This window comes from Sinohyriopsis cumingii, chromosome 7 (assembly GCF_028554795.1).
Source record: "Sinohyriopsis cumingii isolate HCF-2022 chromosome 7, ASM2855479v2, whole genome shotgun sequence".
NCBI classification, from domain to species: Eukaryota; Metazoa; Mollusca; class Bivalvia; order Unionida; family Unionidae; genus Sinohyriopsis; species Sinohyriopsis cumingii.
Genome location: NC_142967.1, coordinates 41,601,949 through 41,614,868, shown reverse-complemented (window position 1 = coordinate 41,614,868; position 12,920 = coordinate 41,601,949). Strand labels below are relative to the sequence as shown.

The 12,920-nt window shown below is 36.8% G+C and overlaps 1 protein-coding gene across 1 annotated transcript; it reads left to right on the top strand.

Moving 5' to 3' along the window:
• The first annotated feature begins 584 nt into the window (after positions 1-584).
• Positions 585-10,980, top strand: LOC149795104 (uncharacterized). Its single transcript, XM_089964804.1, has 3 exons — positions 585-742; positions 7,101-7,349; positions 9,865-10,980. Exons 1-3 carry the CDS (start codon positions 697-699, stop codon positions 9,942-9,944), a joined length of 375 nt encoding a protein of 124 aa, XP_089820930.1. The 5' UTR covers positions 585-696; the 3' UTR covers positions 9,945-10,980.
• Positions 10,981-12,920: the final 1,940 nt, after the last annotated feature.

Genomic DNA, 12,920 nt, shown 5'->3' with positions numbered 1-12,920 from the left:
ATCCAAAATCTCATTTCGGTTAATGATTTTTTTCTTAGTTAAATGTATGTGCTATATCGTTTCAGGAAGCTGAGAATTATCTTTAAGCCCAAATATTGTGTGCTGCTTGGGGGGGGGTGCGTTGGGAAGGGGTGCTTTTTTTAAATTTCTTTTATTTTTTAATTTTTGCTGCCGTCAAATTTAGGAAATAAACCTGCCTCATACATCCTCGGTATTTTCTGGCTTCCGAAATAAATTCCTAAATCCTTGAGCAGTCAGTTTTTCATTAATGTGATTCACAGGTAACTCACTTAAAATACTATTGCATCTTATTCCCTTTTGTCTGAGAGAAAAATAAAGGTTGGCAGTGATCAATAGTCGTCTAATCCTGCCTTTAGCAGTATGCAAACATTGTTTTTAGTATTTCGATTTATTAGTAAATTACCTGCATCACTCCCTGTTTCACTAAATTACTTATATAATCCCACGACAGTATCACATGTAGGTGTTTCGCAAATGGTTGTATTCATCAAGTGTTACCGGTTCAGCAAGTACCTCATTTATGTCAGCATCCGGCGTGGCTAATCATTTTCAATGAGTGACACATCCCAAAAAGGGACCTCGTGCAAGTGACCTCGTGCAAACCCCTCAGCTGGCAGACGCAAAGACCTTTATAAATACATTGATGGTATCATTTTGTTGTTACGGATTTGCAGAATGGGACAACTACCACAGCAATGGACCTATATTCTACTAATAATAGGTAAGTTCGAACATAAAATAGTCTTTAAAATTTTTATTAAAATCGGAAGACTAAGCATCATAAAAATGAATCCCAAGTAGGACATAATTTTACCGTCCAATATTTGATTGTCTTTTTCTTCTTCTATTTCTCACTTTTGATGTGTGTTTTGGATGTGTTTTGGATTTTTCACGTAGCTTTAACAATTTTGCAGTCATATCGCTACGACGTCTGTAGTGTGACAGTTTATAGTGATGTCTAGCGCTTATGTCTCGCATGATGTCCCATTCAGTCATATTATCCTGACAACATTCTGACCAATCCTAACACTGACCTCTGAATGCTGATCGCCTTGCGAGGCAGCTGTTCGTACCATTTTTTTTTAAGTCTTTGGTATGACACGGCAGGGTTCGAACCAGCGTCCTCCAGCATCAAAGGCGGACGCATTTACCACTAGGCCACCTTAGCTGTCCTCTCTGTTGGTCGTAGTCGTCGTTCGAATTTTTCATTCGAGGTCATTCTGACGCGCGCGCGCGCGTGTGCGTGTGTGTGTGTGTGTGTGTGTGTGTGTGTGTGTGTGCGGGTGCTATATGCAGTTTTTACCTTTAGTATTTTATAAAATACATACTAATGTTTAGTAATATTACGAAAATGTCCTGGTTGATTATGTTCTACTTTGACTGGAAAAACTCATTCATTCCAGTGGAGAATATCCAGAAATATATGGTTGATATTTATTCCAACTAATACTTTGAAGCTACTCTAGTATTTTTACAACGTTTTAAAGGTCAATGCTACTTGTCACTCACACTCATTTCCAAAGAGATCAGATTTTTAACCCAAAATTCAGATCGTGCAAATACACATTCTTTAGGTGTATATTAGTAAATTTAGCCTAAATTATACTGATGCAAAAGTGTGTAAAAAGTAAATTATATATACTTTTCAAACTGTCCAGATACTGCTGTTCCTTTCTTTCACTCATACAGGCCTAGTAATGTACCTAATATAATAAGAGATTTCAGTTTTGAAATCTATAGTTTGCAACCATTATTCTTGTACACACTTCTTGCAAATTTAAAATACACATGAATCGTCTAAATGTAAGGCTTTAGCGATTATCTTTTATTCCATTTAACAGCTCCTGTCCTGACTGTTCCGTAGGGACTTGTGGCTATCCTTAGTATTCCTTATGGACTTCTACATATCATGACTGTTCCTTAGGGACTTGTACCTATTCTGACTGTTCCTTAGGGACTTGTACATATTGTAACAGATTGGGGGGTATGGGTTAACTTGTGTAAATGTAATAATAAATTGCAAGAATGCTCAAAGTCAGGACCTTTTTATTTTTACTATGAAATTGTGATCAGATGCTTACTACAAGAAATATGACTAAAACATGAATGTATGTGTTTGATTACGTATAACATATACAATACACCAATGCTATAGTATGCTAACCTTCATAACCTTAACGTAATCATTCAGCGAGAAATGGACGACCCACTGAGTAAGTATTTGGAAAGTTAACCCTAAATTCTTAGTATGGCGGGAGATAGCTGCTTATTTATGTGGCACAATATTACTTTTATATTAAGCTTGACTCAATAACAGTGCATTGAATTTGTTTGAATTGAATTGATTCCTATTGTTGTACTATATGTATGTAATTTCAGTCTATTTTTTAGAATAATGAAATTAAAATTTGTAGACTTGTCTTATTTAATAAGCATCTATGAGCTTTTCAATGTCATCGAATAAAGTCGTAATTATAACTACTTCAGTACAGTGCTCATTTATGTGGTGGAGAGATGTTGATAGAGGCGCTAATGTTGACAGCTATCTGTCAAATTTCGAATTTCACTCCTAGTCATACTCTTCGGAAAGTAGTCATGTGACGTAAATTTAAACAATCATTGCTTGTCAGGGACGCCGAACGGGTCTGATGGTGCCGAACAGATACTCCACAACCAGCGACACAGACTGAGGGTTAATATACAATTTAACTATCATCACTTGTCCGTTTACACTCTGTCATTAGCAAATATATAAACATTACGTATTATGTCGTCTCCGTCAAACGTCAATGTACTTGAAATCGTAAACAAGACAGTTTAGCTTGGGTGAGGAGTACACAACTACCGATGAGCGCTGATAACATTGAAAATATATTGACCAGCATAAAAATGAAGAAAACACCATTAAATATTCAAGACATACTTATTATTGTATAAAAGAAGGCCAGCATTTACAAACAACAAGTGAAATTTAATCAAAAATGTGAACTTGACAAATTTACTGTGTGGAACCGGTCATGTGATATAGTGTCGGCCATCTTGCCTGCAGACGACGTATTTTCGTGATGTCAGCTGTTGGAGTCATCGAGCCTAGTGCTATTAAAACGATGATTTGGGTGGGAATTTAAGTGTGATAAACATATTTCTTGGTGTGACAAATTCATATAAAATAAGATTCCAGAAGATTTTGTGAGTATTTAGCGATGTGCGAGGTTGAATTCAATGACACATGTTGCCACATGACCGGCAATCACACTTGACATACAACATGAACGGTTTAATACAGATATCATGCTAAGTCGCGATCTATACAATTTTAGTACATTACAATGTTTAAATTCATTCCTTCAGCAGTTTATATATTCATTGACATGAACAACATGTTAAATTTATGACATAGAAAAACCACCCTCCCCATCCGTCATATTACACCTTTAAAGCCCCAGGTCTGTTACACCATCATGACTGTTCCGTAGGGATTTGTACCTATTCTAAATGTTACTTAGGAATTTGTACATATCCTGACTGTTCCTTAGGGATTTGTACCTATTCTGACAGTTCCTTAGGGAATTGTACCTATTATGACTGTTCCTTAGGGACTTGTACATATCATGACTGTTCCTATTGTACCTATTCTGACAGTTATTTAGGGACTTGTACATATCATGACTGTTCCTATTGTGCCTATTCTGACAGTTCCTTAGGGACTTATACATATCATGACTGTTCCTTAGGGACCTGTACCTATTCTGACAGTTCCTTAGGGACTTGTACATATCATGACTGTTCCTTAGTGAGTTGTACCTATTCTGACTGTTACTTAGGGACATGTATATATTCTGACTGTTCTTTAGGGACTTGCATCTATCCAGACTGTTCATTAGAGACGTGTACCTATCGTGATTGTTTCTTATGGAATTGTATCAATTGTGATTGTTTCTTACTGAGTTTTATCTATCAGGATTGTTTCTAAGTACTTGTACCTATCGGGACTGTTTCCTAGAGACTTGTATCTATCATAACTGTTTCTTATGGACTTGTATATATCCTGACTGTTCCTTAGTACTTGTACTTATCCCGACTGATCCTTGTGGACTTGTACCTATTCTGACTGTTCCTTAGGAACTTGTACCTATCATGACTGTTCCTTAGAGACTTGTACCTATTCTGTCTGTTCCTTAGACACGTGTACCTATCCTGATTGTATCTTTGGAATTGTACCTATCCTGACTGTTCCTTAGAGACTTGTACCTATCCTGACTGTTCCGTATAAACTTGTGCCTATTCTGAATGTTCCTTTGGAACTTGTACCTATCATAACTGTTCCTTAGAGACTTGTACCTATTCTGACTGTTCCTTAGGGACTTGTACCTAATCTGACTGTTCCTTATACACGTGTACCTATCCTGATTGAATCTTTGGAATTGTACCTATCCTGACTGTTCCTTAAGAGCTTGTACCAATCCTGACTGTTCCTTAGAGACGTGTACCTGTCCTGACTGTTCCGTAGGAACTTGTAATTATCCTGACTTCCTTAGGGACTTGTACCAATCCTGACAGTTCCTTAGGGACGTGTACCTATAATGATTATTTCTTATGGATTTGTACCTATTCTGACTGTTCCTTGCGGACTTGTACCAGTCTTGATTGTTTCTAAGGGACTTGTATCTCTCCTGACTGTTCCGTAGGGAATTGTATACTAAAGGTTAGGATATATTTCAATATTAAAAAACAATTATATATTTTTTCTTGTAGTTGTCTTTTTAAAACCTCCTTCTCTTTAACATTCGAAACTCTTAATTTGAAAGAAACAAAACCATATTCAATATGTGTGCAATATAAAATTTGTTTACAACAACAACAAGACCAACGTAAGTTTGCTTAAATATTGGAATAAGATATTAAATGTGACTTTACTGTACACCTGTAACGAGTTTGAACTGCTGATTGCCTGTTTTTGACAGCTACATTTTCAAATATGGAAAATTAAATTTTCTTCAGTCGTGTGGTCAGATGCATTGTTTATGAGGATTTGTTTGGCTGCAACACTAACGCTGTAACTTAGGTAGGATGTTTGTGTAAAATATATTGTAAAATATATGCCCACCTATGTAAAGACCGCTGCACTAGATATCTTACATACAAAAAGAACACAGAGACAAGTGTCCACAGTTGAAATAGTTTATCATAGGCAAAATTTAGCTTTTAGTGATTGATGATACTGACTGCATGTATCCGTTTGGTTCATTTGTATATATCTGTAATCGATGTTCATTTTCACCATTTCGAGTTCTTGCATATTGGCAACATTTATCTTCTATACTCGCTTATAAGCCGATTCGACCATCAGTCCACCCTCCCTCTTTCAGGGCTACAACTAACTTACCAATGCTGAGCTTGATCACTAGATCAAGGGATTTTTAAAATTAAGAAATAAGCCGATTACTCGTCGACAGTGAGTCAGATTTGCACTTTGGAAAAATAAACAACCTCAGATGGATGGATGGATGGATGGATACGTGGGTGGGTGGGTGGGTGAGTAAATAGATAGAGAGATAGACAGATAGATAGATAGAAAGATAGATACTTAAACAATAACAGAACCGGTGTAAAAGACAATTATATTAATGAGTGGAACATGACAACGTACAATTTGTCCTAACTAATTCCATTAAATTCATAATCCTAGATAGTTTAAATCCATTTATATGATAAATTCGTGAATTCAATTATAGGTCACATGGTGGAACAAAAATAGTGCAGAATGATCTCATTCACAATATCCTATAAGATGTTAATCCCACGCGTCTTAAAAAAAACAAGTATAATTAGCATGTGATTGGGTGGGATACTATCATGCTACGATATCTGCAGCGTGACAGTTTATAGTGATGTCAAGCACTGGGGCATCCTGCCGCAGACATGTAGCATGATGTCCAACCCAGTCACATTATACTGACACCAGGCCGACTAGTCCTAACACTAACCTCTTAATTCTGAACGCCTAGCGAGGTAGACTGTTTGTACCAATTTTATAAGTATTTGGTGTGACTCGGCTGGGGTACGAACCCGCAACCTCCCGCATCCGAGGAGGACGCTCTAACCACTAGGCCACCGAACCGGTAGGAACAACTAAACTACTAGTAAAACTAATAGCATGACCAATACGAATCACCCCATTCCAGCTACATTTATTTAAAATGATGTAGGCAATACCGATGAAGTATATTTTAGCTGGTCTGTATACAGACCAGAACCGCCCCTTTTGTGAGTTTGTATAACCGCTGCTCTGAATGGATGCATGAAAAACGTTTCATTTGCGACGATAATGTTTATTGATACGTTTACACAAGCTTTAAATGGATTGGGAAAAAGTATAGAAACAAACAAATATGAAGTCACGGTGTTCGACGTTGAATTAATTTCAACGGAACTATTTATGATGGAGAAAAAAAAATCCTTTCACAGAATTTTTTTTATAACACCAATATGTAAGTAAATAAGAAAGGCATTCCTCTTGTTTAATTATAGTGTCCAAGGGGATTAAATCTTGCTGGAATAAATTAATAGGGAATTTTCCAGACATAATCAGTTCTCCTGATATAACAAACGTAACAAACAATGTGGCAGAAGCTTCTTTTAAACATTCATTTCGTTAGCGGGAATGATATATGTAAACTCTAATAACCATCGGCACGAGAGAGAGAGAGAGAGAGAGAGAGAGAGAGAGAGAGAGAGAGAGAATTTCATTATACCATGATAAGTATTTTTGTAGATCTAGATTATAAATAACTTGCAACACAAATTGTTTCCATTTTACTGTTTAAAGTTAAAACTTTGATGAAAGTAATTTTGTATCTGCAAGTGAAAAACGTATTTCTCAGAATCAAGATAAACTACGTTCTGTTCAGCAACTGGTACTAAACATCTGGAGATCGGTAACGTATTTAAAACTGCGATAGACTCGAGTCTTTCCGTGTTAGTAGTTCTGATTACTTACGAAATATACAAGTAAACAACGAAGATAACTGAAAATGACCTTGTTGAAATCATTAAACACAATCTTCACTTTCTTGCAGTTATAGTTGTATCTCAGACACATAAGAGCGCCTGTTCTTCATCAGAAGATGACGTAGAACTTGGAAGTGGAATCAACAATGATTTGGCTATCACAGTTAACGTCACACACATCCGTTTCGTGGAGGAGGTGGATATTGAATTGTTGTCAGCCAAGACTTCAATAACTGCTCAAGGCGACGAAACTGAAAATTGTAATTCAAGCGATGGGCGTGGTTGTGGGCCGGATGCGTCAGAGCAAAGAAGCGCCGGTTAGTATGAGATACGAAGAATTGCACATAGTCTATTCACTGTCCACCTACGTAGTGTCACATCCTTTGTAAAATTTCCTCTGTTGTTTAAAAATTGATATCATCTGTTTAAACCTTGATCCCAGACTCTATTTGGAATTGTCATGTTATATTTTGCTCTCATGTTTTGTCGAATGAAAGCAAACATACGCTGAATCAAACGGTACAATTCAGTACTTCTGGAGTATTTTTAAAATTAACTTGTGAACTCGGTTAGAACGAGAAAAGGGCATTTATTTTGGCTTGTTGTGTTTATATAGAGTAGGAAAGCTATAACAGCGGTATTTACACCTTAAGGACAATTTTCACAATAGAAAAAGATTCATTCAGTTTAGTTCGGTTCTGCTTTTGCTTCTCAGTGGATAGCGTGCCAAATTCACGAACAAAAGGGTGCAATTTCGAATTATACCATCGAACCAGACTGGGTCAGCTGCGTCCTTGGGCAAGGCACTAGATGACCTACTTGTGTTGATGTGCCGTAAAGCACCAAACAAAACAAAACCAAAAAGTTCAGCAGCTAAATGGTCAAATAATATGATTGACATATATTGTCTGGTTCCTGCTTTGATACAAAACTAGGTCACTTCGTCAAGTTTTTCATATGCTACTTTGCGTTCGCCTATGGGAAATGTAATACCATTTCCATTTCTAGAAGACTGTAATAAGATATGATATATTTACCTACTTCGGATTTTTATCTCTAAATGTGGCCAGAGCCTTGCCGCTTAAGACACTTCTTTAGGGCTGAAATTTTTTTTCTTCGTGTGAATATGTTCTACCATTTTCACCGAAAAGGCGGAAGTGAGTGTCTTTATAATCTCTGTTCTTTTTTATATTTTTATTTAATTTTTTGTTCTTTATGTATTATTTTTTATTTACTCTATTTATGTATTTTATATTGTGTTGGTGGTTGTGATGGGGATATATTTTTCACGACTTTTGAGGGTGTTTTAACGTATTTTTTGTTGTTGTTGTTCTTGCATAGATCAGACTAGGTTGAGATATCGGATTTCTTGTCTTTCCGTTCTTTGAATTGTTAAATACTGACTGACGAAACCAAATGTGGGCGCATACTGAGAAATCTTAATTACATGTAAATCGCTCTTCCCTTATCCTAAAGAAATAGTGTAGTCCTTCTGTGAAAAAGACATTGGTATGTTATAAAAGTACCATGAAATTGCTCAAAGAAACAGCACAGGCCGCAGAGCTTTTGCTGTACATGAAATGAATTCAAATTATAACTGAGAAAGATTGGTGTGTCTGTGCTGAAAAAGAACCAGCAGGAACTTGTGTCGATGCTTTGCTTCGCCTGCTTCCCCCTACATAATCCACAAACCTAGTATAGCCATAAAGAAATGTAAGCCACTACAGCCAGTTTGCTTTTTATGGGTGCTAATGTACATTTTAGACGTGCATGCACACATACATAAAACAGCATAAAAAATAAGTGAACCTCGTATAACTGCACAGAATGATAATGTTCAATGAAGTATGAAAAGTACGTGAAAGTCACTTCTGTGTACATGTCCTTCTATCTGTGGTATTTCAAAGGCGAACACACCCATCAAATTTTATGACTATATTCAAAAAGTGTATGTACTCTCCTGACCTTGAAAAGTTGGTCACTGTGTCTTACTTTCACTGGTGGCAACATCCTTTAAGAAGCAATAACTCTGTAAAATTGGTCAGCATTTATTTGGAATTTCGCACATGCGATATGCACTTATGAGTTTCTGTCGTAATGTGGAAAAGTAATTATTTTCGCTGGATATATCTAACTACGAAAATTTTGTTAAAGTCTATTTTGTTCATATATCGCCTTTAATTGTAGCTGCTTATATTTTAAATGAAATTCCCACAAATAGTTTTTTGAATAGACATCGTGCATTCAGTCAGACCTATAGTGTACCCTGTATCTACTCCGAAACTTTAAAATCCCTTTATTTTTGGGCTCTTAAAGGTCATAGTTATTTATTTACTTAGAGTACCCCTCCGGTGGCCTTGTGGTTAGAGCGTCCGCCTCAGATGCGGGAGGCCGTGGGTTCGATCCCCGGCCGAGTCGTACCAAAGACTTACAAAAATGGTCTAACAGCTGCCTCGCTTGGCGCTCAGCGTTAAGACGTTAGTGTTAGGACTGGTCGGCCTGGTGTTTGGATAATGTGAATGGGTGGGACATCTGCGGCATTATGCCCCATTGCTAGATATCACTATAAACTGGCACACTGCAGACATCGTAGCGATATGACTGAATAATTGTTAATGCTACGTTAAAAATCCAAATCACACACTTAGTCAGAGCGTCAGTAGGTTAGTAAGGAAGTAACGTAATACTTGAGAAGAGGCAGATGTAAAGATAGTAGTTGAGTTACTGAATAACTTTCTTGCTCGTGGTGTTTTAGTTGTTCTCTCTCTCTCTCTCTCTCTCTCTCTCTCTCTCTCATATATGTTCTTAACGTTGAATTTTTTTTAATTGTAGGTACAATATTTGGAGGGAGTGCACTGCTATGGAGGACTCTTTACGGCGTGTTTCTAATCTTACAATTGTCTCTGACGTGATGATGACTTTCTTTTTGCCTTTGCCAAAGCTATTCATTATACCGGGTTATCCAACATGGATTGTCATAATATATTTTAGTGTGGGCCCAAGCTACATATGACTTTAAGTATATATTGACTGAATAAGTAAATGATTATAATTGTTATAGTGTCTGGAAAAAATGTGCTAATTGATTTTATTGCGGGCCTTAGCTATATTTAACTTAAGTATATTTCTATTTATAAAAGTCTCAGTGACTCTTTAGAACTGTTTAATTATCAATGTGTTCTTAAAACTTGCTCTGTACTTGTAACTGTATATGTACAGAGTAAAAATGAAATATATATTGTGTTGTGCCTCAAACTTAGCCAGGGCAGAGTTTGACATTGTTTCCTTGATAATTCCGTCTGATATTGTTAAATTCTAGATAATGTTGCCATTGTAATAATGTTGAGTTCGAATCATACTGCATCTGGTTTTTTATTTTTATATCGGAATTGTGAGAATAAAGAATATTTTTAACATCAAGATTTCGCATCTTCGTCTGCCAAGGTTCCGATTTGATAACCTATATACACCTCGGCGTATTGAGCAAGATATTCCTGTGCTTCGGGTATGTGAATTTAATTGGCAAGCCACCGCCTCCAATCAAAATTAACTTGTTTAAATTTAAACACTTCTCCTATATGATCGGGACAACGGGAGCACATAGTATGAATAAACTGATAAACAAGCAATTTCCAAGTACCGGTCGATGATTGCACAATTACCTTTCATTAAAATACACCTGTAATGGCTCCCCTCTAGTACAGTCATACCTTCCAAAGTATCATTTTTTGGTTAACTGCCCCTACCATTTTCGACCAATGTACAATTCACCACACTGTTGGTTAGTTGGCATTACAAACCAAGGGCGGCAACTCATGAAATCCAATAGATGTCGCTAGGACAAAGCATCAATATATATGTTCGATCCGCCAAGGTGTACATAGAAACCTTGGCTAGTGAAGATGCAAGATTTCGTAGAAATGCAAATAAAAGTATAAATGAGAATAATCTAGTCCTTTGACCTCAGCACTGTGAATATACTTACTTAGTATTTTTAAAATGCACAGAGGTTATTAGTGGGGACAAAATATTAGTACTATTAGTTTTTGATTGAATTTATACAGAATTATCTGGCGAAAATATAGCAGCGTCACTGCGGTCATGGTCTACAGGTTTGAGAATCCCAGGTACAATAAAGTTCACCTATTTGAAGACGGTCATTAAGATATGTTTTTAGCACGTTAAATTATTTCATCTCCTGAATTCCAAAGGAGATATGTAACACCATGAAAGCAGTTGAGACAGTAAGAACATTTCAGGAACGACTGACCATAACCTTGCATTCTATAGACCAGCTTTTCGCCGTACGTTCAGATCTCAGAGCTCGCGTCCTAAAATATTCTAAACCAACAATCCGAGGTTTCGTTTTCTGGTTACCCGGACATCGCATGTCCATAAATTTGAAATTAAAATTTGAAACTAAACTTTGAAAATCTTTCGTCTGACTCTTCTTACTCTGATGCGAATAAATACTCAGTAGAACACAACTTTATTTGGTACTTGCAAATCACCTATTTACTAACATTTTATGAAAGAAATTATTTTATTCCATTAAAATTCTTGTTTGTATTTGCAGTCATAAAATATCATGTTACTGGTTGCATAGAAATATGTGTTATTTGGATTTTATTGTATTAAAATCCAACAAGATAATAGATAGATAAGGTCGTTTCTAACTGAGTTGATCTGCGGTAACCTTTGCCAAACGTATAATTGTCCACGTGATCCTTGTCGCCTACCTGTTCAGTAAAATGCGTTTGAGTTTGAGAGAGAGAGAGAGAGTGAGTGAGAGAGAGTAAGAGAGACGAACAGCCGGTTTAATCACATAAATAATACTTAAGTGGGGTTGGGTATGTATACCACTAGTTGATAACGTAATACTTAAGTGGGGTTGGGTATGTACACCACTAGTTGATAACGTAACAACGACTGAATAAGGTAATATCAGTAGTTAAGTGGGATACTATAGGGACAATGGGACTTAGCATTAAAAAGACCCCTGGGACACTTTAGGGACAATGGAAATTTAACATGGAGAAAAATCGTGGGTCACTTTAGGGACAATGGGAATTTAACATAGAGTTTGGGTCTGTCTAGGGACAAGGGAAATTAACATGGGAATAGAGTTTGGGTTTGTCTAGGGACAAGGGGAATTGAATATGGGATTTTTTTTTTTTTTTTTTTTAAAAAGCTTTTTTTAAATTTAAATTTAAATTTAAATTTAGAAAAGGGGTAGGCAATGGAAAAGCTATCTCTTTTCGAGAAATATGGCTGGCCCTGAAAAGGGCCTTTGGGTTTATGTTAATATTAATATTAACATAGATGGCATCTGTCACATCTTCTTCTTCTTCTTCTTAAACTCCTTCTAACTACCGGTCCATACACAAGTACCCTCTTGAGACATCCTTGTCTTTCTATGTAAACTCTCCTTATCCATTGACTAGTATCTGTCCTATCAACAACAGTCCACTTTGACCTAACATACATGAGCATGTCCGTCCTAAACATCATGGAAGACACAAGGGTGGATGACTCAACTGTGGTCCACATCTTGAAGCGACGAGAATAGGTGAATCAATGCAGTGAACTGCGCTTATTTATAGGTACAGGAAGGATTGAAACAGATTGAATTCATTCACCAATCCGAACACGCGTTACAAAATTCAGTCAGCTCGCATCCAATCCGAAGAGAGCAGTCTGTGACGTCACGTGGTCTATATAGATTCGTTAGCGCTTGTGTGCAGTCAATCTATGCGACAGTGATTCAACATGACGGAAACTCAGAAAACGATCCATTGGGGTGCACCAGCAGGGGAGACTGCCCAAGGGAACCCGGACTTACTTTCAGAAGAGGTACATTGGGATTTTGTGGATTTTCTTACCTCGCA